A 22,765-nucleotide genomic window follows, 5' to 3' on the forward strand; every position below is an offset into this window, starting at 1 on the left:
TTTTTTACCTCTCATTATGAACAATACAAATTAATGCTGTGAATTCAGGTGACATCAGATATATGGAATGAATGCCAGGAGCTTGTGTGAATACTTATTTGAACATATACACAAAATTTTAAAACGTATTTACTAAGAGATCTTACCTAAAAAATAACCTACTTAGTTTTAGTGTTAAAACATCAGCTATAAAAATTACTAAGTCACTCTAACTAAACTAAAAAAAACTAATAAATAAACTAATAAAAAACTAAAGTCACAGTTTACAAATTCATTTAGTTTGACAAAGAACATCATGTTTGAGATCTTGAAAAATTTTTTTTGAACCATTTATGAAAAATCACTTCCAATTTTGTTTAGAATTGATTCAATTAAGCTATTTCAAAAAGTTTAAATGAAGAAAATTTAAATATTTATAAAGTTAGATGAATCTATAGTATAAACCACAGTTTTCGATCAGATAAATCTTACATAAATGTATACAAGTTTTGCAACTATATATGTTTATTTTTCACTCTATGTGCATGTGCTTATGTCTGTATTGAAGTGAACGGTATTTTGCAATGATTTTGAATTCTTGAAAGTGGATCATGACTTCTTTTAACCAGAATTTTTAAATGAAGTTAAATTTTGAGAATGACTTTTTATTTTTCAATGAGATTAATTTAGGGCATAATTATGCTTTTGAAGTTGCAAAGTACATTATAATAAATCAATGTATCTCTGCCCTTAGTGATACGTTACGAGAATGTGCAAATGTCCAAACTAAGCTTGGTAATGAGCTGTTGGAATATTATAATGAAGTTGAAAAGGCTGTATTGAAACCCATTTCTGGTGTTTTAGATGTAAGTAAAAATATTTATTTTTACTGTTACATATGTAATTTTTGTTCTTGAAGCAAATGTAAAACAAATTTTATAAAACATCATAAAAAATCCTTTAATAATCCAGATAATTTTAACTCATTAAAAATGTAATTGTTGTATTCATTATCATTTTTAAGAGAATTATAATTATCATTTATAAAAGAGTAATGGATACTTTCTGATTATGCGCACTCCTCAGGGGCTCACTTTTGTGAATATGGATGTGGCAACCCTAAGGTACCCTAGCTCTTCAGAGGACCATCTTCTTGGTAAGACGGGTGTCATGATCCTGGAGCCCCAGTGATCTAGCCTCTCTTTTATCTCCTCTTCTCTGAGTTCATACTTTTTTCTTTGCATTCTCCCTTGTGGTTTTCCTCTTCGGAGGTTGGGGCTCATCACGAGAAACTGGAACAGCCCTTGTTTCTAGTTTTCGAGTGGCGAGAAAACTGCCCACGTGTTTGCCGTGTGTGGAGCCCCTTGTCATTGGAAAGGAGGGTCCTGGTAGTTGAGGGGCAATGTATTGTCCCCAACACACTGCTTTGGCTTCTGCTTCAGCTAAATGGGAGGCACTTTAGTCGTCCTCACGGGTGTCAATTGGCTGGTCACTGGTCCTTGTGTCAGTGGCTTGGGGATAAGCTCTCGGGAGTACTTGCTTTCAGGAAAGCCAACTGTGGGGCTTCAGTTTGCATATAGGTCTGACTAGCCCTAATACAGAATTCTGTGTTCTCTTGTTGGGCTCCGTGGGGGGGGGACGGTGCTGTCAGACCCGAATCTTTTCTATTTTAGCCATGGATTTTATGTTTCTAATTGAACAAAAGGAAAACAACCAAAGTATTGAGGTTATTGATAAAACTCTAAGTAAGAAAATTTGTACAGATGCAAATGCCAAGGAAACTACTGAGAATCTGCGCTTCCTTGTTGTCTTTAGTCCCTCTGGCGAAATGCAAAAGATGTCCCCTTTCACAGTAAGCAAATATATCCATTCATGCATAGGTGAACCAAGGAACATAAAGCGTCTCCGATCAGGAGACCTTATTGATACTATTTCAGCCACCCAGTCTGCTTCCCTTTCATGACAAACCAAACTTGGACAGGTATATATAATTGTGTCAGCACACAAAACACTCAATATCTGTAGAGGTGTGATCTGGGAAATCAACCTTCGGTGTGTCTCAGAAGAAGAATTCATTTCTGAGCTTGCAAATCAAAATGTGTGTGGTGCTAGGTGGATCAATATACAAAAGGAAGGCCAGTTGATTGACACAAAACACGTGATCCTGACTTTCAAGTCGCCTGATCTGCTGAAGAATATAAAAGCTGAGTATCTTAACTGTCCTGTAAGACCATATATTCCTAACCCAATGCGATGCTTCCAATGCCAGCAGTTTGGTGAACATCCAGCATTTTCTCGCTCTCGTCCTAGATGGAAATATGAAAAGGAAGTTCAGGCCATGAAAATAATGAGGAGCATATCTTATGTTGAAGCCAGAAGGATATTTGAAAATTCACAACCCCAATTAAATAAATCTTTCGCTGCTGCAGTAATGTCAACTAGATCTATTGCTACTCAAATATCTCTCAGCATACCTAAAGTTCAACCATCAAACACTCAATAACCTGCCGAAAATAACAAAAGCAACAAAAAGGATCCAACACATATAATACAAAAAAAAAAAAAAAAGGAAATTGCAGTTTAAAACAAACAAAAAACCACCTAAGCAAAATTAACCAACAGTAAAAGCATAAGCAATAGTTCAATTGATGATATTTCAGAATCAATAGACTCAGGCAATATGGAAGTGGAAGACGAATTAGAAATCCCTAGACATCTGCTTCCATACAAAACTAAAACACAGCACCGAAAGAACAAACATCAATCATAATGGCCACCCTTGTTTCATGGAACTGTCGTGGTTTCTACCGAAATTTGCTCGACATCAAAGCTATAATCAATGCTTATCATTCTGTGTGCTTGGCAATACAGGAAACAAATCTGAAACCAGAACAACAAGCAAAACTTTGGAGGTTTCTTTACATCAGGAAGGATAACTTTGCAGGTGAGCGTGCCAGTGGCAGTGTAAGCCTCCTCGCTTCACTGGACTATCCATCAAATGCACTTTCTTTGATGACATCCCTCCAAGTTGTCACTACTCAAGCAAAATTTCATACTGTTGTCTCAGTCATTTCTTTGTATTTGCCTCCAAATGAACACATTGATCAGCAAGATTTAAATGGTCTCATAGAGCAGCTGCCTCACCCCTTTATTATAATAGGATTTTAATGGGCATAGTCCGCTCTGGGGAAGTAAAGACACAAATTCTCGAGGAAGACAAATTGAGCAGATGATTGAAGATCATAGCCTTTGTCTCCTGAATAATGGGCAGCATATGTAGCCTTCAAGGACATTCCATGCTTTTGACCTTGCCATCTGTTCACCATCTCTTTTGCCATTTTGCACTTTTAGTGTGGGAAATGATCTTTACAACAGCGATCACTATCCCATTTTTGTATCTCTTGCATGAAGAGGGGCAAACCCCATGTCGAGATACCGTCAGTTCATACTTGATAGGGCAGACTGGGAACTCTTCTCTTTCACTGCAGAGCTCACAGAGAACATGGTAGAAGATGTGCATATCGATGATGCAGTTGAAGCAGTTACTAAAACTTATTCAGGCAGCTATGCTCTCCATCCCTAGGACATCAGGAAAAATGCTAAAGTATTCAAAACCATGGTGGAATCGTAACTATCATGAAGCACTGAAAAAACAGAAAAAAAGCATAGGGAATTTTTCGCAGATACCCTTTTTGGCGAAACCTTATAGCATTTAAAAGAGCCAAAGCAAGTGCACAAAAAGTAAGAAGGCAGAGTCAAAGGGATTCCTGGTTTACATATGTGTCATTAATAACATCCTCTATGCCTAATAAGCAGGTTTGGCAGAGTTAGAAAGCATGCGGCATTCCATTTTGGAAAAAGATGGCCGAGTGATTAGCTCTACAGAAGAAATTGCGAATACTATTGGTGAGAAATTTTCTGCTGTTTCTTCTAGCAGAAATTACTCACCTATGTTTCTTTCTGTCAAGCAGCGCTCTGAGAGAAATCCCATCGCTTTCAAATCTTCCAACTTTGAATTTTATAATAAGATTTTACTGTGCTAAAGAGAGTTTTTTTATAGACTCATAGGTCTTGTCCAGGTCTGGATGGCATGTATTATGAAATTCTGAAGCATCTGTCCTATAAGTCACTGACTGCCCTTCTCACTCTTTACAATAAGGTGCAGAAGGAGCAGACTTTTCACAGTGCATGGAGGAGAGCTGTTCTAATTCCTATTGCTAAGCCAGGGAAATATCCAAGGAATCCCTCCAACTATCGGCCAATTGCCCTTACGAGTTGCGTATGCAAGGTGTTTGAAAAAATGGTAAACAGCCGCCTAGTCTACTTCTTGGAAAAGAATAATATTATATTGCCTTACCAAGGTGGTTTTGGAAAGGGGAGAACAACCTTAGATAACATGCTTCTCTTAGAGACATCCATTCGAAAAGCTTTTGTAAGAAGAAGTTACCTTGTCTCAGTATTCTTTGACATTGGGAAAGCTTATGATAAGGCATGGAGATATGGTATACTTCGGGATCTTCACGAGAGTGGCTTGCGCAGCAACCTACCAGTTTTCATTCAGAATTTTTTTAACACTAGAACTTTTCAAGTAAAGATTGGCTCTGTTTTGTCAGATGTTTTGGAACAGGAAGAGGTTGTGCCTCAAGGCTGTGTGTTCAGCTTAAAAATAAACTCTGTATTAAAAGAACTTCCCACCATCTTGGGATCTCTATATGTTGATGATCTACAGATTAGCTGTCGAGGGGCAGACATGAGATATGTAGAGAGGCAATTGCAGATGGCTCTGAATAAGATCCAAGAATGGTCAGACGAACAGGAATTTATATTTTCAAAGCAGAAAACTTTGTGCATGTTATTTTGTAGGAAGCGAGTTCTCCATCCTGAGCCTGAGTTATATCTGAATGCATACTTGCCAACCTATGACACTCAAAAATCAGGAGATTTTTCACAATGTTAAAAAGACTTTTTAAATGATAAAAATATAGTTTTTAATAATGAATTAACTTTAAATAGTTACTAAGTCTTAAATGCAAGCAAAACAAAAATACCTTAGACATAAAAAACATTTTTATTACTTTCATCGTTTAAAAAAAAGGCACTTTAATCAGTTTTCATACAAATGTTATGGACAGTGGCAGATTTTGCTCTCGTTAAGAAAGAAACTTCATAATTTTGTTCATAGCAATTGCCACATAGGCCTGCTTTCGCTAATAAAAGTTTTTCTAATGTGTCATCACTAATATTAGATCTAAATTTAGTCCTCGTTTTCGCAACAACACTGAAAATCCTCTCACACTCTGCATTACTATGGGGAACTGTCAAGATGGCCAACATAATTCTAGAGAGTTCACTATATTTTAAAATTCCATCAGCACCTTTCAATTTTCCAATTAACCTCCACTGGGTGTCAGTCCTAGCTGATTTTATAACTTCATCCAAGTTTTCTAATTGTAAACTTCAAAATTGTGACTGCAGTATATCAGTAGCAACATCAATATCATCATCTTTCATGATTAAACGAAGTAACACAGGAAATCTGTTCAAAAAGTACCTTATATCAAAAAAAGATGCATTTGCTAGAGCAGAAACATCAGCAACTTTAGCATGCAAAATCACTTCATCGTTGACTGGAAATTTATGTAGTGTGTAATCACATACTCGACAGAAGTAACTTCTAACATGAAGATAAAACTTATTTTTGTCTTCTTCTGAAAGTTCTTCCACTACTTTTGTAGTTGCAGCTCCTATTACCAAATCTTCATCTTCCTTCTGATTTTCTTTTTCATCATAAATCACATCATATATAGAATTACAAGACAAAACACAGACTGGTTTTACAAACTTTCATAAAATGTCTTTAAACAGATCATAAATCATTGATTGCAAAACATGAATTAATGGAATTCTGCTTTGTATAATTGTGTTCAGAACATCGAATGATGGCAAAATGCATTTTTTAAAAAGCAAAAAGCTTTGTTAAGGTCCGAAGAAAAAACATAAATATTCGTTCTTCACAAGATAAACTTACAGTAATCGGAAAGTGTTTCGTGTGTTGAGCAATTTTTTTTTTTTTATTATTTTGAGAGAAATTTGTATCAGCTTTATGCTTATATTTTGCAGTATTATTTTGAGAACTGCCAGTTGAATTGCTGAATGATGCAGAAATTACAAAAAATCAACAATGTGTTCATCCACATTTAATGGTAAAGAATCTGCCCCTTCTTCAGCTGCTAAATTTAAGAGGTGACAGGTGCACCTCATAATCTGCAAATCTGAATTTGCCTTTCTTAAGATGCCTGCAACACCAGTCTTCAAGCCTACCATTACTGGTGCATTATCGGCACCAAGCGCTAAGCAATTATCCAGAGGGACTGCATTTTCTTTTAAAGTTTTAATAATTAACTGTGCTATATTAAAGCCTGTCAAATGTCCTTCTAAAGTGGGGACAGAAAGTAAACTGCACTCAATTTCTGAAGACTCTGGGTTAAAAAAAGAAACAACAATTGGATACAGTTTTGAATTGGTATTATTGCTTCCATCCGTAGAGAGGCATAACGGAGCTGTTTTAATGCAATCAATAACTGAAGATTTATTTTTCAAACCCATTTCTTTAACAGTTGCACCTGTTTTGGTCCTTGCACTTGAGTATTTCTTAGCGATTTCACTATCGGGAAACATTTTTCTAAATAAAGCTGCAGCGTGATCCGATGCATTCAGTGGCAGGTTGTGCTCCAGTAAAAAGACAGAGAACAGACATTCTGCATTAATCACTTTTTGGTCTTTTGTTTCCGAAGAAAAATTTAATTTTTCGTTTTTTCAAAACAACTCATGTTGTCCTTGTGTTTTTGTGTACACACATGTTTGAGAACATCTGCCCTTCCACCAAGCGAAATCGAAAAATCGCAACGACAGATGGTACACCTCGCAAATTTATTACATTTCCTTGAAGAAATAATGGAAGGAAAGTCAACTGTGTACAATTTTTGAAATGTGCATGAGTATTTCACCTTTCTCGCAGACATATCAAAAGACGATAATTTCTAAAACTATTTCCTAAAGGCACGTGTACTCACACAACTCAGGACAAGATGAACGAAATAGCGAAAGAACATCAAAAGAACGGCCAACGGCCTTGAGCTTGCTTTGAGCTCATTGCCTAATATATGCCAGATGACACGCAGTGGAGCTCGATGCCCATTGGACAACTGGAGAACGACGTTTCTGGATACGCATGCTGTCAATCACAAAGCAGAAATTCTCATCTGATTCGCAAGGTTTCATTTTAGATATAATCTAAAGAAAATTCAGTTGCTTTCAGACGTTCAAAATCACTTTTTTTTTTTTTTTTTTTTTTTGTTGTTGTTGTTGTTGTTGTTCATGTAACGAAGTATTAAGCCAAGTTCCATAAAAATCGTGAGAAATATATTGTAAATCGGGTTGGCGGGAGAGCGGTCGAAAATCGGGAGTCTCCCGCCTAAATCGGGAGAGTTGGCAACTCTGTGAATGGTATAATTATTCCAGTTGCACCTGAAGTAAAAATTTTAGGTGTGACGTTCGACCAAAAATTGACTTTCCTTTCTCATGTTTTAAACCTGAGAAAGAAGTGTTTAAAAACACTAAATATTTTAAGTGTTGGCGAACACCTCCTGGGGTGCAGAGCTTTGCTCTATGCTTCGCATTTACAGAGCACTTGTCCGCTCTAGACTAGACTATGGCTCAGTTGTTTACGGATCCACTCGGTCATCAGTATTGTTAAAACTAGATCCTGTTCACCATCAAGCCCTGCAGATTTGTTCAGGAGCTTTCAGTTTGAGGAATTCTCCTGTCCAGAGCCTGTATGTTGACTCTAACGAACCATCACTTTATCTGAGGCGTGAGCAGTTGTCCCTTTTGCAGTATTTTAATATTCTATCGCAACCTGAACATCCTAATAAGCTGTGCTTACTTTATAATGTGTGTAACACTTTATTTGAAACACATCCATCCTGTGTGCCTACCTTTCTTTTAAGAGTTTGCCCTGTCATTGAGGAACTTTCTCTGTCTGATATGTGTCCCCAAGCAGAGCAGAATTTTGAAAACCCGCCATGGGAAAATGCATGGATTCAGCTTCTTGATGTTTTCAACCATCACGTGAAGGGAAGCACTAATGGGATCATTTACAGACAACTCTTTGATGAGCACAGGCATAAATATAGCAGTTATCTTCCAGTATGTAATGATGGATCCAAGTCAAATGTTCATGTCAGGATGGCATTTATAATTGAAGATTACATAGAGGGCAGACGTTTACACAACGTTTTCTCGGTCTTAACATCTGAATTAACTGCAATCTATTATGGTCTTTTGTACATCTCAAAGCTCTGCCACAAGAAATTCATACTGTATACAGACTCGTATAGTGCGCTAAAAGCGTTAGAAACTTTTACCGACACTCAGAATGCTGTAATAGTGGATGTTCTGAAGATACATATAAACTTAACGAGTCGTGGATATGAAATCCTCTACTGTTGGGTTCCCGGACATGCAGGAATAAAGGGAAATGAGCTGGCGGATGTCACAGCGAAATCTGCTGTTGAACTGTCCCATCGCCTTATCCCTTTCAGAGATATTTGTTATGTCATCAAAGAAAAGATCCGAAAAAAATGGCAGCAACTTTGGGATGATCAAGTTGACAACAAGCTGAGAAGTGTAAAGCCTAAAATTGAGCGTTGGGATTTTAATAGAAATCGAAAGGAGTGAGCCTATTCGTTTAAATTGTAATGGCTGTGCATCTGTCTGTCATATTTTAATAGAGTGTCCAAGTTTTTTTAATCTTTGTCAGAAATATTTTAATAGCTGTGACTTACCTCTCGATCCTTTAATCGGAAGAAAGGTTAATTGTAATTTATTTTATTTTTTAAAAGAGACTGGCTTTTATTATCTAATGTAATCTGTTTTGAAGATTGTGTATTGTATTTTAATGTGTGCTTTTACCATGTTTTTATATGACTTCATCCTCTGGATTTGGTAAGCAATTTTAAAGCACCATTCATTCATGATTTCATCTACCTCATGTTTGGCAGCGCATTATAACCATTTTTGGTTTTGCGCCAAAAAATCTCACTCGCTCTGATTATCCGCACCCCCCAATTTCAGCGTATGATAGCTTTGCATGTTTTCGGCATATTTGAGAATATATATGCAATATTAACCAACACAGGTCTGCAGTGAAAAAAATTGTTTCAAATTTTCTCAGTCATCCCTGCTGTATATTTTCTGCTGATTATGAAAAATATCCATCATCTTTAGTTTACCTATGAATCACACATTAAGTTTGCATTTTTGAAGCTTTTCTGATTTACATATAAACTATGTTTTTTAGTATTTAAAATCTTTATAATATTAAATTTATTAAATCTTTATCCTCACAAATTAGCATGACAAAGCTACCAGTGTAAATTTAAGATGGCAACATGACTTAGCCTTTCTTTATTGAACAGACGGTACATCAAAACTGATAAAATCTGGTTCATACTAGGCAAGGCCATCCATCATTTGGATCCAACAACTGTATTTTATACACTTAACTTGTTTTGGGAAGTAATACCTTTCAGATTTGATTTTTTGTTTTTTGTTTCAAAAGAAATGGTTTCTAGAGTATGTGTTAATTATCTAGATTGTTTCTGCTACATTTGTGGGACTTATGCAGTTAGAAAGCAACAAAAAAAACATTTTTGATTTTGTAAAAAAAAAAAAATAAATAAATAAAAAAATTAAAAAAAAAAAAAAAAAATTATTTGCTTTCGTGTAAAATTAGAAGATCAAGATAAATTTTGGGCTCCTTACAAAGTGTGGTCCATGTGTGTAACAGCGGTTTAAAAGTAAGAAGAAATCATTTCGTTTTGAAATAAGTATGATTTAGAGAGAACCTAAAAACCATAGTGATAATTGTTATTTTTGGTCATGCTATATGCAGGCTTTTAATTTAAAAAATAAAAAGGAGATTTCATATCCCAACATCCCTTCAGCTATTCACCCTGTTCCTCATGAATTTAGTCCCTACCTCACCAGATACATTGGAAAATATTTTAGACAACAGATTCATTGTCACGTGATGGGTGATGATAACAGCAAGGACTGTCGTAATCCAGACAGTAATGAGCCTAATCTTTTGCTTCGGTCTGAATTTAACAATTTAGTAACAGACCCTGGCCTTAGAAAGAATTCAGCAGAGGTTTTAGGGTCAGGGTTAAAAGAAATGTAGCTGTTGGCTCCTGATACATCATTTTTGTGGTACTGGTATAGAGAAAAAAGAACTGGTGCCTTTTTTTCAAGTGAGTGACCTAGTTCTTTGCACAATATTCCTGAAGTGATGGGAAATTTCAGTATCAAATACAAAACAGAACACTGGAGACCGACTCTTGATTAATCTAAAAGCAGTCTTTCATAATGGCAACCAGTATGCTTTTGAATCTTTTGAATAGACTTTCAAACATTCTGATCATTTAAAAGAATGCTGTGAAAGTCTTGATTGGTCCTCAGCAAGCTTGGTTACTGCGATCATAAGTGGATGACTTGTGGTGATTTGAAAGTGCTTTAATGTTTCTAGGCCAGAATGACTACACAAAGTTCCCATGCTTACTTTGTGAATGGCATAGTCGTAATAGAAAACAGTGTTATATTAAAAAAGAATGTCCAATAAGAAAAGCCCTTATTCCTGAAGTTAAGAATGTTTAGAAGAAAAGTTTAGTTGTTCCTAAAACTTCCACAACTTTACATCAAGTTGGTTCTCATGAAACAGTTTGTCAAAGTATTATGTAAAGAAAAAGAGTACTTCTGATATCTTTGTAAACACTTTTTTTTGGCTTAAGAAGTTTAAGAGCTTAAAGAAGGTGTATTTATTGAGCCTGACATAAGAAAACTTTTGAGTCAAAAATGGAAAACATGGGAAAGAAAGCATGGACGTCTTTTTAAACCAGTAGTAATCAGCTTTCTTGGCAACAAAGAAGATCCAAACTACAAGATTTCCTGATTTACTGGAAAACTGCAAACAGTTGGGTTGTAACATGAGGATAAAAGTTCATTTCCTTCACTCACACCTTGACTATTTTCCTGAAAATCTTGGAGCTGTGAGTTGAGAGCAAGGAGAAAGTTTTCATCAAGACATGAAAAAAAAAATGGAACAAAGATATTAAGGACAGTGGGATGTTAACATAGTGGCAGACTGTTATTGGAAATTAAGAAAATTCTCAAGTTCCCAACAGGAAAGAAGGTACCAAAAGAAGTTTTGATGGAAAACGACACCATTTCTACAAAGACTTATAATTATATTGTAGTACATCTTTGTCATTTCCTTGCAAGTTTTAGTAAACCTTTATGTGTTTTTTATGTAATTTTAAAAAGTAAAAAAAAAAGTATAATATTTTTTTTAATTGTTCATTTTCCATAAAAGTCACCTTATTTTGCACACAAACCTTACGTGATAGGGAAAAAAACATTTGAAATCAGCATCGAAAACTACATTAAAAAACACTTAACAAAACTAAAATAAATTTTTAAATTGTTTTCCCCAAGAACTGTGCATTCACGCATGTGGATGCCACATATGTGTTTGAGTATATGTGAACTTACATGCTTTATATTTAACCATCATTTTGATAACAGTATCCATCCTCTGTAAAAATGTAAATATTGGTCATATAGATTTTTATATTTTCTCATAAAGTTCTTTATTTCTTATGAAATACTTCTTTTATTATTATTTGTAAGTAGAATAGTACCTCTCTGAGCGATAAAGATAACCAAGCGAAAGTTTTTTGCTGATTCACAAAGTTGTTAACTTTGGGGCGGGGGCAGAATCAGACAGTACCAAAAATTGTTTTTAATAATTTTTATTGTTTCATTCCTGTATCATTCTGATATTACAAAATTAAAGAACTGAAAAGAATATTCTTGTTATAATGCATTATACGTAAAATTTTTTGTTAATTTAATTTTCATTTAATACACTTTTCAGAATGAAATACATAACATTAATAAATTGCGCAAGCAGTTGGGAAAATTGGTGTTGGATATGGATTCAGCAAGAACAAGGTTAGTTTTTTCACTTTATATTGTAGAAATAAATATATAATTGTATTTCTTTGAATATGTATATTCTGATCTTACACTGCTAAGCATTGTTTTCTGAATAATGGTAATGAATTAAGTTATTCTCTTTGTTGCAAGCTGAAATGAAATAAATCTGGGGTAGTGAAATCAACTTCTAGAACGTATGAGAATCAGATTTGGTCTTTAGTTTGAAACATGAAGGAACATACTGGATTTTATGTTTGCCCTTGTGTGTATTTCATGTGCTTCAATAAAGTGTTTCATGATTTTGGAATGACTTTTCTCTTCAAAGCACTTTTCTTCAGGTAAATGCAAACCCATGAATCAAATTCCGGCTTTTCTTTCTCAACACTCTTTGATACCTTTAAAACTCTTTTAAAGATGTTACTTGCATATCAATGTTTTTTTATGATGTTGGTATGCAGGTATTATCTATTAAAAGAGTGATGAATTCTACGAATTCTAAATATTACAACACAGTAAAATCATAGATAGTAATAATAAACCTAAATATTGATTTAGAATTGCTCAAATTCTCTAATGCATTCTCTTGTGAGTCCAGAAGGGGCTATTACTCTCAAAATAAGATTTTGTGTCAAATCACTATAAATGTGTTATTTCACTTACATTCGAGTCTGTTGCCATTCCGCAAAATTTAAATATCTTTCAAACTAGATATTCTATTGTGGATTAACAAACTAAGTTATATGAAAGCAATAGTTGCAGTTCTTAAAAATATTCATTTCTTACTTTTGAATCAAATTGATTTAAATAATAAAAATGCATTTAATTCATGATCTGTCTCATTAAAAATATTCAGTATTTTCATAGAATGATATTATATGTTTTATTATTTGTGTCATATTTTGTAAAGCTAATAAATTTTTAATGTACAAACTCAATGATTTGAAAGCAAGCTGTGGCTACAGAATAAAACATTTTTATCTCTGGTGGGGGAGACTGTCTATTGGAAGTTCTAAAGATATGCTGTTTTTAAACATTTTGTAATTTTGCTGTTGAACAGAATTTTATATGGCGCAAGTACGAAGAGCATGATATTTAATAAATAAAGTTAATAGTAAAAAGCCCTCCCCCCAAAAAAAAAAGTTTTGTAAGCCATCTTACTAAAAAAAAACTGAACATTGATATAATGAAGAGAAAAGACTAAGAAAAAAATTTTTTAAATGCGTGCCATCACTTAGCATTGCATTGGGAATTCTAAGCGTATGCTGCTTTTAAAATTTTTGTGATTTTGTCATTGAATTTTATATGTGGTAAGTGCAAAGAAAATGATGCTTAATTATAAAGCTAAAAGACCCAAATAAATAAATAAATAAATTTGTTAGTAGGAGTAAGTGCAACAGGAGATTGGTAGACTGTTAGCTCAGTGAAAGTGTAAATGCTTTAACAAATCCTTTTGGGAGACCATTAAAATCCAAAACCTTACAGATTTTTTTTATTATTATTATGCTGTCTTCTTTGTGCTACTTGTATTTAATTATTCATTTATATGTATATATGTATTTTTAGTTTTAATGTGAATATTGTGAACATCTAATTTGTATCCCATTAGATATATATATATATATGTGTAAGATAAAAAATATGAACGCAAACTTCTAAATTTAATTGTGTATAACCTCTTAGTTTTATTTAATTTGGGGACTCCATCTATCTGTCCTAAAAATAGTGCTGTAAGTCTAAACTGTGTTATTAAAAATTAATCATGTGATCTTATATAACCCTTAATGCAGATGCTTCTTGACCAATCACCAAATTGTAAACCAAAACTAAAAACTGAAACTTTTGACTCCCTCCATTCTTTCTATGAACTGATGCGCCACTTTTGCTTGTGCTTTCTTCATGGCCAGAAGCTTTGCTGCGATCATGTATGTGCTGCTATATTTGTTTCTATAGCAATAAAATAAAAATTTGAAATCTTCTGGAAGTAGGCACAATTGGAGTGCCAAGTGAATTGTGGCCACAAAATGTGAATTTAAATAACTACGGAATTTAATTCAGATCGACTGCTTATTCTTTGTAATGGATGGACGCTCTAAGCTTCAAGTGTCTACGCAATCATTCCTGTGCATCTACATCTCAATGTTCTTGCATTCAATGCTTCCAAAATTGTGCTAATATTTCATTTAGTGGCCAGTTCTAATTATGAAAAAATCTACTAGAGTTTGTTAAGCTATGTTCCCATCATGGAAAAAGTCCTGTTTCACTGAAAATTTTAATGGAAGTTTGTACCGCATTCAAGATCAAACCATTCATGTTGTGCCATCGAACCACAGTTTCATTACATATACCATATTTGATGGCATATAAGATGCACTTTTTTTCCTAAATTTGGTCTCAAAAAAGTTACCTGCGTCTTATACGTGAAGGTAATTGCATTCAATAATAGTTTATTTGGCTTTTACGAAACATGAGAACTAAAAGAAACCACGCTATTGAAACTTTTTTTCCTTGTAAGTGGCCGTCTAAATAAGGGTGCGTCTTATATGCTGTTGGCGCATTTTTACGCCAACGAATCTCGCCAAATCATTGCCTCCTACGATTGAGGCAGCAGACTTGAAGAAGAAATCTAACTGGTCTGACGTGAGCAATTACTTGTAACCGAAGCTCACAATTAAATTGTATTTTGCTTCACTGTAAATATTTGTATATGATGTTTTTCTAAATAAAATAATTAAAAACGAAGCAGTGAAGCTGGTCCGTCGATAAAAAATAACCTTTAAGAAAAATAAGTTTAATCATCTGGCTCCGTCGACCCTGGAGCCTACTTCAGCGGTATGAATATATTAATGAAACGCAAAGCATCCCTAAAGGGGAAAATAACTAGATTCGAAACTTTTGTGCAAACTGCAAGTAATGATGTGGACTTAGTTGAACTTAAAGTTAAACTAAAAAACATTCAAGCTCTTCAAATGAAAGTTGATGAACTACGAAGTGCGTGCTACGCACAAAGTGAAATGAAAGATGATGATCTGACCAAAATTGATGACGACTTAAACCAATGTGATGATCGTCTGGAAAAATTGGAGGTAAGAATTGAAATTCTCATTAATTCTTACAATAAGTTAAGTTCTGCAAAAGCAGTAAATGTTACTGAAAGTAATGTAGATGAAAACTTTCAAATCAAAACTAAAATCCCAGCGTTAGTTTTGCCTGAATTTTCAGGAAAATATGAAGAATTTAGTTCATTTAAAACTCAATTTGATGATTTAATTACAAATAATGTTCAGCTGAGTCATTCACAGAAATTGTATTATCTAAGATCTTGTCTTACTAATGATGCTAAGCATTTAGGTAGTAACTTTGATAATTTTGAATCTTTGTACAATGCTTTAGAATCTCGCTATGATAATGAACGTCTGATTGTTGACATTCATGTGCAGAATATTTTAAATTTTGAAAAGATTCAATCCGAAAATGCGAAAGATATCAGAAGTATGATTGATTGTATACAAAAGAATTTACGCACTTTGAAAGTATTAAAATATGAACAGAACAAGTTATGTGATATTTTTCTAATAAATATTCTTCTTCAAAAACTAGATAAAGAATCTAGAAAAAATTTTGAATTATCTCACAAATCGAAAGTAGTTCCAACATTTGACGAGTTTATTAGATTTTTGGAACAGCGTGAATCAAATTTTTATCTATAAATAGAAATATTACACCCGGAAGTAGGGTTAATATAAACAAGAATTCCACTCCTTCCCATAAATCGAAGGTTCTTTTGACAAATGAAAATAAAAATAAAAACTGTGTTGTGTGTAGGAGCTATCATCCTATTTTCCTTTGCGATGCATTCTTAAAGTTAAGTGTTCATGAAAGATTAAAATTAATTCGTTCACATAAACTCTGCGAATTATGTCTAAAGCAAAATCATAAGAAAAGTCAGTGTCTCTCGAAATTTAAATGCGCTTGTGGGGAAAAACACAATAAATTAATATGCATGGATAATGAAGGTCATTCAAAGACTCCTTGTCGCTCGGTGACGCCACCTAGACAAAACAAAAGTGAGCTCGATGCCGCCGCTGGAAAAGGTGACTCAGAATTGAAAGCGTTGAGTGTTTTTAAGTAACAAGAATAAACAAAAAAGAAAAAGTGTACTTTTTTCTACTGCAGAGATTTATGTCCGTGACGCCAATAATCGAAGAATAAAAATCCGTGCGATTTTAGACAGCTCATCTAATATATGTGTTCTTACAGATAAAATAAGTGAATGCTTAGGAATAAAAAGGCAGAAAATTAAAATGCCTGTTACAGGTCTTAATGGATCAATTCAAAATATTAAATGGAAAGTGAATACATTTATTTCAAATGAAGAATGTACCTTTAATGAACCAGTTGAATTCTTGATTGTAAATAAGATAACAGGACTAACTCCGTGTACTACGTTAGATATTTCGAAAGTAGAAATTCCACAATTTTTAAATTTAGCTGACAAATCATTTTATGAAGCTTCAGAGGTACATGCCCTTATAAGTGCTGATTTATTTTTTAAGGTTTTGAAAAATAATACGTATAAAATAAATGATGATTTATTGTTTAAAGAGTCTGAATTCGGATGGATCGCATGCGGGAAGCTTAACGAAATACAACCTTCTTATCAGGGACATTGTTTTCTTGTGCAAAATGACTCTCTTCAAAATACTTTAAAACTTTTCTTTGATTTAGAGGGACTTGGTATTCGTGATGATCCAGTTTTGCATGAAAAGGATCAGGCAATGGAAATTTTTAATGACACCGTTGAATTTAAAAATGGACGTTATGTAGTACAATTACCTTTTAGGAAACATTATGAAGAATTATCTGATAATTATTCCTTGGCGCGGCAGCGTTTTCAGAATTTGTGGAGAAGATTTAGTCATAATCCTGAGTTACATCAACAATACCGTGAAATTATTTGTGATTATTTAAAAGAAGGCATAATCAGCATCGTAAATCCTGATACAAAAGAAAATACTTTAAATAGGCCTATATATTATTTGCCTCATCAGGCTGTGCGGAAAGAAAGTAGTTTAACGTCGAAAACTAGGATCGTCTTTGATGCGGGTAGTCATCAAAATAATGAACTTTCTTTAAATGACTGCTTGTGGCCAGGGGTTAACTTAAATCCAAATCTTTTGGATTTACTAATTAATTTCAGATTGAACAAAATTGCATTTTGTTCAGATGTTAAACAAGCTTTTCTGCAGATATGCCTCTCTGATGAACATAAGGATGCAGTTCGTTTTCTTTGGAGTAGTGATGATCCAAGTGTTGATAAAAGGCCCAATTTACAGATTTACCGTTTCAATCGAGTAAATTTCTGGGTCAGTTCGAGCCCATTCCTGTTAGCAGCTACTATTAGACATCATATTAAAAAATACAAGGAAGATTTTCCCGAAACAGTTGAAATTTTAGACCAGTGTTTTTATGTAGATATCTCATTTCTGGAAGCGAGGATTTTGAAGAAGCACTTGAAGTATCTAAAAACGCCAAGAAAATTATGGAAGAGGCTGGAATGGTCCTCAGGAAGTGGATTAGCAATAATGCTGAATTAATGGAGCAATGGAAGAATGAAGAATTCGATACCTATCCTGCAGACGCTACTCTCAGCTTGGGCGCACACCAAACTAAAATCTTGGGACTTTCTTGGAAGACGCACGAAGATTATTTAACTATGGATACTAAAAATCTTTTGGAATTTCTTTCTATGGACAAAAATACGAAACGCTTCTTACTTCAAGCAATAGGGAAGATATTTGATCCTTTAGGATTAATTTCGCCTTTTCACCATTCGAGTTAAATGCCTCATCCAAGATCTCTGGAATGAAAAAATTCAGTGGGATGAACCTTTACCAAAGGAAATTGAAAAGATGGAAGTCTGATTACTTGAATACCTTACAACCTAGATATAATGGATGGTTGAAAAAAATGATTTGATGATCGGCCAAATGGTTTTGATTAAAGAAGATTTTCTGCCAATTAACAATTGGCTTTTAGGGCGAATAACATCATTGTACCACGGTTCTGATGGAAAAGTCCGTGTTGTAAAAGTTCGTACCAAAACAGGGGACTTTAAAAGGACAATTAATAAAATAGCTGTATTGCCTATTGAAGTTTAGCAAGTTGTGAATTATGTTACTCAGTTGTTAGTAATTATATTGAAAATTATTTTTCTCAATAATTTTGTATTCATGTTTTGTTCACTTATTTTATATTTTTCTATACATATTTTATTGTTTACATGAATAACTGAAACTTTAATATTGGTATTTCATAATTAAAATTATGTTAAGTTCTTGCATGTGAACATAGCAAGGCCGGGCGGGATGTTGGCGCATTTTTACGCCAACGAATCTCGCCAAATCATTGCCTCCTACGATTGAGGCAGCAGACTTGAAGAAGAAATCTAACCGGTCTGACGTGAGCAATTACTTGTAACCGAAGCTCACAATTAAATTGTATTTTGCTTCACTGTAAATATTTGTATATGATGTTTTTCTAAATAAAATAATTAAAAATGAAGCAGTGAAGCTGGTCCGTCGATAAAAAATAACCTTTAAGAAAAATAAGTTTATTCATATGCCATCAAATACAGTATATGTGTGTGTTACCATGAAAGACTAAAATAGAGAATGTCAGCTTTTTCCTGTAATGTCAGCATTCACTTAGTCACTTGGTGTATGTCCGAAGACACTCACCATGCACTATTGGTGAATGTTGAATAAAAATATTTTCTTTATGTTTTTAAATTATACTTTATTATTAAAACATATGATTTACATCAAAATAGAAGAAAGCTGAAGTAACACCACATGCAACTAAACTGTTGAATTAAAACAAGCAGTATATGTTGAGAATGGATAGATTACCAATCTACTTTCTTCTCAGAATTTTATTATATATTTATTCTTTTAAAACAAAATTAATTCTAAACATAAACACTGATGCCAGTCACATCAAGAAAATTATTTTGTTACACTTTTTGCCAGATTTGCTTTGTGGCTACCTAAAGATGGAGTAATTATGTGAAAATTCTCCCACTTTTTGATTAATAATATATACAATTGGTAAATAAAACATGCAATAAAGTTCTCAGCTCAAAATAATAATTCATTTTAAAAGTTCATTCCAGAAATCTACACGAGTTTGTTAAGCTATGTTCCCATCATGGAAAAAGTCTTGTTTCACCGAAAATTTTAATGGAAGTTTGTACCGCATTCACAATCGAACCTAGAAGGTAACTTAATAATCTTTCTGCTTCTTGTCATGACAGTTTTTTGTTTCATTGGCAAGGCAGGAAGAGATTGATCAGGCAAAGAAAGCTTCCCTTCTTTAGGATCCTCTTCGATCGCCAATGAAGATATCTCCTGGGAAAAAATTTTCTGAATGGATCTCTCCATAAGCTGTTCAGCAGTACATTATAAATGAGAAAAGAAAATAACACCAATAATAAACTTACTTAATTATGTGCTTGATGTTATAATACAAACTTATTTATTGCAACCAGAGTAAAGTAAATGGATGTAAAATGACTTCAGTCCAGGCAGAGCAGCAAAGGATTTGGTGTTTTTATAGCCTCTCTCTCTGTCTTTTCAGCTTCTCGTTTCAATCTTCACCAGAACATATCTGTGCTAGTTGACATACACTGTTGATGGTCCAAATGTATAAGAATATTACCAAATATTTGGTCTTTCATTGATATATTTAAATCATCAAAAATTTTATATATTGTATATATATATTAGATATTAAAGAAATATTCATAATAGTAACGTTTACATACTTAACAGCTATTGATTGTAGTGGTGCATTCAAATTCTAGTAAGAATGTATGTAACTTTGCTTGCTTCTAATAGAATTAAAGCTTTCAGTATTGGTTAAAAAAGCATGGCGACATTTTAAAATGTTCTGTAAATGAGTAATTTAATCACCTCTGTAAGCTTTATTGTTGTGATCATGTGCAGTTTTTGTATATCAATTATTACATTATTTTCTACTAAAAATCTTTTGTTTTTCCCCCCTATCCCAGAGTCATTACATTCAGGTGGACTGAAATAATTTTCGGCTCTCTGTATATGAATTCGCAATGCTCAAAATGCTAAAAAAATTGGGAAATACTGGATTATGATGTACATTATTACTCTTGAATTATCAATGTTAATATTTTGATGAAGTTTAATTTAAACTTTTTTAGTTTAATGGCAAATACACACACAAAATATAAGTATAAATATGCTTGCATTTAATGTTTAAAATATGGCATGTGATCATATTTATATCTTATATGTATAATATCTCCATTGAATTAACTGCATGCCAGCACTAGGTGATAATTTCAGAATACATTCAAACATAACATTAGAGGTAGTAATTAACAGTATTAAAATAAAACCTTTAGGTAATTACTTTTTTGTAATTAGATGATTACTTTAAGTAATTGCTTTTATTACTTAGGTAATCACTTTTTAGTGTTTGACTCAAACACTTAATATTGTAATATTGTTATACCTTGAGCAGATAATGACTGAAAGAAGCAATTTTATACATATATTATCCAAAGATACTGTTTCTCTAAACATAAAAACTAAATAAATTTCAGTAAGTGAAATAATGCTTGAAAAAATTAACAAAAATACAAATCATTGTTTTCACTTTAGAATTAAAGAAAAGTTTCATATATTTATTGAAATCACTTTTGTCGATTTGAATACACATGGTATGCTATGTAATGATGCTATATGATTTAGTTTGATGATAATTTACACAATCTTTCCCATCCTCCCAATTTAACGTACATAAATCTATATATTGTACATCTTAGTGGTCGTTATACATATATCACATGTATATTTAGAACTTCATATTTTTATCGTATATTAAGGGATAAAATGTTTGCGGTGTATATTTGATTCGAGTAAAAAAGTTAGTTTGCCGTTAAATTACTGATTTTGTTTTTCACAGCACTTTTTATTTGTTAAATTTCTTCTTTTGTATCTGTTCTCTTTTGCCTTGTTATGATGTTTTTCTATGAAGTACACACTTAACAGTCTTCAGTGTTATCTTTTCAGTCAGTTGTGTCATATTGTTTGAGCATGTTGGATTATTTCAACCCCTAAGTGTGATTAATCGCCTGTTTATTAAATTACATTAATTTTTGCTTATAGCTAATGAAAATTTCTGAAACCAAGTTTCATTTTGTATATATTGTACCTTTTCTGTATGGAAATTTTAAATTCATTAATCTTGACTTAATATATCTTGAAACATTTGGGAAGTAAATGAAGTTATTATATTTATTGTATATTGAGGACTTCTGAGTGTTGATTTCTGTGTTTCTTATTCTGAGTCTGTTAAGTTTTGATATCCAAAAGCCTAAAAAAAAAAAAAAAACTGTATGGAAGTAACTAAAAGAAATTAATTTTCATCTTTGGAATGCATAACACTTTGTTTTTCTTTTCTGTTAATATTCTGAGATCTGTTTCTCTACCAGATTTGATAGTAATAATTTTCATGGTCCTCCCCCCCTAAATAAAAAATGGCAATACAGTCAAAAGTCTTTAATCCGGACTCGTCGGGACTTCGGCGATTCCGGATTATCGATTTTTCCGGATTATAGATCATCAGTTTAAATCTGGTAAGATGGCATGCAGAAATTATAAAACTAAAAATATGAAACCGTAATTTATAAAATAATGAGCAATTATGATCTAAAGGGTATCCAAATTTACCAAAAAAGAAGCCTAATATTTATTTGTTTACTTTATTAAACATTTCTTTTAACGCGCGGATGCGTAAAGCATACCTTACTCATAGCCGAAATTAGAAAATTGCAACCAGAAAACTATGTGATTTGTATTCGTGATATTTATAATGACGAGGAATTTGATTTAAATCATATCAAAGACGGAGTACATCGAAATTAAATACTACATTTAGTAAGGAATTATAAGCCGACTAAAATAAAAACATCTGCCCTGAAGATAACGATAGTGTTGACAGATCAACTTCCAGTTCATTGCGCGCCGCGACGTGCCCCCCCCCCCGCGCAGAGCAGCGTGAAATTGATAAACAGATTTCGGAACGGTTAGATAAACAAAGGATATGCTTTTATTCATTTTTTGTAGCAATTCGTTTTTTGTTTGATGGACATCGAAACATACTTTCGTTTTCTAAATCCTTTCGGAGCTCCAGCATCGGAAATTCTATTTGACATAATCGAAAGTTCAAGCTTACTTTTAGAAAATTGCTCTTACAGTCTGCAAAAAATAATAAGCCGGATCCAATTTGAAGATAAGTTAATACAACGCAATTATCAACATTAACTGAAATAGATAATTAGATAATTTTAGCTTATACCGTCCGTCATACATTAAACGCGCACGCGAAAACGTATTCTGCACTTGCGCAGATGCATATGCGCAGTCGTAAATGTCTTGCGCACACGAGTAAAACGCCTATGCGCATGCGTCAATGCGGCGCATGCGCAGAAAGATTTTAGCTTTGAGGTCCGGATTATAGATCATTCCGGATTACGGGTGTCCGAATTAACGACTTTTGACTGTAGTACAAATCCCTTCTGCCAAGTTGAGAAGCAAATGTATTTATTCCTTTCCCAGAAAAGTTACATTTTATGTTATTTGAAAAATGGCAGTAGTTCAAAACCCTTCTGCCAAGTTGAGAAACAAATGTA

The 22,765-nt window shown here is 33.4% G+C and overlaps 1 protein-coding gene across 1 annotated transcript in view; it reads left to right on the forward strand.

Annotated features, from left to right (window-relative positions):
* LOC118193374 (rho GTPase-activating protein 44-like) overlaps positions 1–22,765 on the forward strand; it is a 72,466-nt gene that overhangs the window by 8,365 nt on the left and 41,336 nt on the right. Inside the window, exons 4-5 of the mRNA XM_035364453.2 lie at positions 734–845; positions 11,975–12,051. Coding sequence (XP_035220344.1) covers positions 734–845; positions 11,975–12,051 — 189 coding nt within the window. The remainder of the gene's footprint in view (positions 1–733; positions 846–11,974; positions 12,052–22,765) is intronic.

The sequence above is a fragment of the Stegodyphus dumicola genome, chromosome 8, assembly GCF_044657685.1.
Source record: "Stegodyphus dumicola isolate Sdum_Otavi_A_Nest chromosome 8, ASM4465768v1".
Classification (NCBI taxonomy): Eukaryota; Metazoa; Arthropoda; class Arachnida; order Araneae; family Eresidae; genus Stegodyphus; species Stegodyphus dumicola.